At 49.6% G+C, this 4,464-nt stretch overlaps 1 protein-coding gene across 1 annotated transcript in view; it reads right to left on the bottom strand.

Annotated features, from left to right (window-relative positions):
* Positions 1 to 4,464, bottom strand: part of VAMP4 (vesicle-associated membrane protein 4) — a 12,424-nt gene that overhangs the window by 7,224 nt on the left and 736 nt on the right. The window contains exons 2-3 of the mRNA XM_010184338.1: positions 2,725 to 2,769; positions 2,305 to 2,355 (exon numbers count right to left, since the gene is read on the bottom strand). Coding sequence (XP_010182640.1) covers positions 2,305 to 2,355; positions 2,725 to 2,769 — 96 coding nt within the window. The remainder of the gene's footprint in view (positions 1 to 2,304; positions 2,356 to 2,724; positions 2,770 to 4,464) is intronic.

The raw sequence follows: 4,464 nt of genomic DNA, 5'->3' as shown, positions 1-4,464 counted from the left end.
AGCCCAGCCCCCCCTGGGAAAAGAGAGGTCTCAGAGGGAGCCTAAGGGAACTCATGTGGCCATTTGGTCACCAGACGAACTTCCACCCCAACCAAGCAGCTGCTGGGACAACAAAGCCTGAACCTTCAGACCTATCAGGACAAAACACAGCACAGGGGTAACTGTCATGCTTCTTCCTGCCACTATTACTGGCTCTAACACATCCCTTTCCCTTGTGAGATTTGCAGTGTTCCCCACCATCACCTTCTTCAGCTGAGCCAACCTCGAGGATGTCTGCTGCCAAACTCTCCACCCTGACCCAAGCCCCTTCACTACCAAGAACAGTCAGGAAGTTTCCACTCTTGTCCCTCATATTCAACATGTTCTGAGCCTTTGCTTCCATGATCCCACCACTTTTTCCTCTGCCCAATGCTCTATCCAGTTTCCTTCTACGCCTGTCTTCACACCTCGTTCCTGCCGCCCTGTACAGCTACAGTGTCTCTAGCTTTGCCCAGCTATGTCTCAGCTCTCCAAATGCTCAAATTCCTCTTGCAAATGGCTTTTCCTTACAGTATTCAGCAGCAACCCAACCCTCCTTTTCCTCCTCTGTTGAAACCAGAGCAAACGGCATCATTATGAGTCCAGGCATCAATCCATCCAGCACAAGGGCTGGTCCAATCAGACCATGACAAGAAATGATGACTGCACACTGTAAGCGCTTATTAAACAAAGCAATCAACATTGACAAGAGCAGAAAACATATTATTTTATAATAGCTGCTCTAGATACTAGTCAGATGTAGCCACTTGCTCCCTGTAAGGGATGATATCCCATACCAGGTCCACTAGACAGGCAATGTCTGGCAATGGGCAAGCCTCATGATTGGGCATTAGTCACATCACACCTCTGAAGCCACCAGCTCCTGGGTGAATTCTTTCGTTTTTCATGCCCCTCACAGCTGTGGTACTATCCTCCACCTAAGCTGCCGCTCCTTTTTGCCCAGCCAGGACAGTGGAAAGAGATGAGCTCCCATTTTCCCTACCATGCATGGAAGGCGGAGATGCTCTGTAAACCCTTTCTGGCAGAGGGGGGCGAAGGGTCAGACATCACCCCCTCTCCACCTTTTTATGGGGGCAGGACTCCACTCATAAAACCAACTCTCACCCTTCCCATTGACTCCACACCAGCATGGTGCTGCCCTAGAAGGAAGGCTTTATCCACACTGGCTTACTGCAAGGACCAGTGCGCCTCCACCAGCAGCATCCTCACACCCTGGAGGGAACAGAGACCTCCCTGAAAACTTAGGGCACAGTGAACAACCCACTGCCGCCTGTGTAACTCAAGTGCACTTTGCCCCTCAAGGTAATGTGGCAAGCAGGCACACAAGCAAGCAATACCTAATGCTGACGTTAGCAATGAGTCATCTCAGAGCTGTGCTGGCTTCTTCCAGGCATGAAAAACATCCCTAACGGAGAGCAAAACACAGGCTGCACGCAAGAAGACCCAGTCTGATTAACACCCCATCATCAGTCTCCACACAGATCTCTGTTCTGGCTTCACAGAGGCTGGCAAAGGAAACACTGCAATGCAAACCAGGGGTCAGGGAATATCCCCCCTCCCTCTCCGTTACATACAACCATCACATCCCTTGTAGGACAGAGGAGGGCAAACTGGAGCCCAGAACAAGCATCATGCAGGAAATGACTTGATGGGAGAAGGATCCAGAGTGTTCACTCCTTCCTGCTTGCTCTATTACAGTCAATAATCCTCCCCCAGATGTAATGGTTTCCTGTTTGTCCAGATGCTTTGATCCACTGAATCACTGCTTATCTCCAGGTCACCTATATCGGGTTTTTATCTGGAGAAGGGGAGGCCAAAGGACCAGCTGCTGACTAAAAAACATGGTCCTGGTGTGTTCCTGACCACTTGCTTTCTTGAAACACTGAGAAGCAAGTTACAGGATGAAGAAAAAAGCAACAAAACAATAAAAAACGATGCTAGTGAAGGTTAAAATTCAGGGCTAATGCTCATAAAAGCATGAAACAGGTCATCACCAGAATACAGCAAGGACTTTAGAAACTCCACTAAGCTACTGTGATCCAAGACCATCCCTTCACCTCTGTCAATGCACTATTTCTTGAGAGCTTGACTCAAATTTGAGATTTCCCGTAGCTGTGGACAGGTAGGGTAGGAAATGTCAGAAGACAGAAAGCACAAGTCATGCTCTTATTCCAGACTACACAGAAATACTCAGGTAAAGGCAGCAGCAGGAGCTTACAGTGGCAGAATAAAATATCTGAGTGACACTGAGGAACAACAACTTACTGCCTGATCTTGTCATTCCTCGGTCCAAATCTTGGTCCAGAAGGTCCTCTCCTACAGGCAGAAAAGAGAGCAATGAGGATGGAAGACACAAGAAAAAACATGTGTTAAAACCATACTTGAAAGACGTGTGAGAGAGAATCAACGCCTTGTGGACAGAGGATTGTTCTCATACCTTCTTTCAGTCCCTCCCAAGTCTTAGGAGATTTGGGACACCCCACTCTAATAAAGGTCACACCTGTTAAGTCCTAATTCACGCTCAATGCCAAGGCTCTGGGAGATCATCTCAAAGGAATCAAAGGTTTTGATCCTCAAGCCCCCACGTATATGGCAGGGACGGCTTTCGGTATTTGACACCTCCGGTCTCGGAGACATAGGCAGTTAAGACATTGCATTCCCTCCAGGGGCCGTTCAGGAACTCACAAGAAAAAGTCCTCCTCTTCATCCGAATCTTCCTCCAACAGGTTCCTCTGCAAACACAGAAGAAAAACCAAACCACCTCGTCAATAAGCAGCCACCATTTCACACACACTTTGCCAGTCCTTAGGATGCAATCAGCATCTTCCAATGGCAGGTTACACGTGAGCCCTCCTTTGGAGAGCATCAGAGGTACCTTTTAGGTGTCTGTCTCCGCTTGCGGCCAAGGGCCAAGCTGGATGTCCCTGTGCCACTATAATCATCTCAGTGGTGTTTGCTAGCTCTGTACAGCTCAGACCGATGCACAGCTCTGACCTGGGACAGCTCACACCCCTGCCACTGAGCCAAACTGGATTAGCGTCAATAGCCAGTTGCCTGCACAGGTTCAGATCCCAAATCTAGGGATCCATACAACTCCCTGCAATGCAGAAGCAACCACTGTGTCAGCCCTGCCTTGGAAAGCAGCAGACAGAGCCCCTGCACAGGCCAGCGATGGAAGAAAGGCCCTCTTTGCTGAAGGGACAACCCCCAGTGCTGCACTCAGTCAACGGCAGCTGCTCAAAAACCATCATCACCACCTACAACCACCCTGGGGTGTCCCAGCCACAAGAGAAGTCAGATCCACTCCTGAGCTAGAGTACGTGTTTTTCCCAGCCATCCGATGGCAGCAGGCATAAGAAGGACAGCTGCAAGGAAACACGCTGGGCTCGCCGCACAGCGCATCCAGAGGGGTCGGCCTCTCCAAACCTCCAACTTGAGCACAGGCTATGGCCAGGCTGGAACACAGAGCACTCTGGTAGCTCCTCTGCTTCGCACCAAAGGGCTTCTCCTGGGCTCGGATTTGCTGTTCCACTACACCTCATGGGACGATCTAAAGGGTGGTTTTTAAAAGCAACCCCACAAACCCACTTAAGCCTGAAAGTTTCAGACAAAGACATTATTAGGAGAATGTCAGGAGGATGAAGCCAAGCTCTTCTCAGTGATAGCCAACGACAGGACAAGGAGCAGTGGGTGCAAGCTGGAGCATAGGAAGTTCCAGGTAAACATAAGAAAAAGCTTTTTCACTGTGAGGGTGACAGAGCACTGGCCCAGGCTGCCCAGAGAGGTTGTGGAGTCTCCTTCTCTGCAGACATTCAAAACCTGCCTGGACACCTTCCAGTGTGACCTGGTCTGGGTGATCCTGCTCCGGCAGGGGTTGGACTGGGGGAGCTTTTGAGGTCCCTTCCAGCTCCTAACATTCTCTGATTACAGTTCATTTTTCATACCTGGGCAACATAATCCAATTGAGCTGACGGCTCCCAGTAACATCTACTTAGTGTCAAAAATAATCAAAAGGGGGAAGTGGCATGTTAAATGTGTGGGCCTAGGGACACGTCGGATGGTCCTTATGGTACCAACAGCTGCTTCTTTTCCTGTGCATAAACTTGGGCTCCCATCTGCAAGTCCAGTGCTCTCATTCTGAAGCTTACCTACATCTCTATCCTTGTCACATTTGCTCCATCAACTTAAGTAACCCACGACACCACGCAACAGTTTCAGCCGTGGCATGTTAAATGTGTGGGCCTAGGGACACGTCGGATGGTCCTTATGGTACCAACAGCTGCTTCTTTTCCTGTGCATAAACTTGGGCTCCCATCTGCAAGTCCAGTGCTCTCATTCTGAAGCTTACCTACATCTCTATCCTTGTCACATTTGCTCCATCAACTTAAGTAACCCACGACACCACGCAACAGTTTCAGCCATCGT

The sequence above is a fragment of the Mesitornis unicolor genome, unplaced genomic scaffold, assembly GCF_000695765.1.
Source record: "Mesitornis unicolor isolate BGI_N332 unplaced genomic scaffold, ASM69576v1 scaffold29255, whole genome shotgun sequence".
In the NCBI taxonomy this organism is placed as follows: Eukaryota; Metazoa; Chordata; class Aves; order Mesitornithiformes; family Mesitornithidae; genus Mesitornis; species Mesitornis unicolor.
This window is presented reverse-complemented; position numbering and strand designations above follow the sequence as displayed.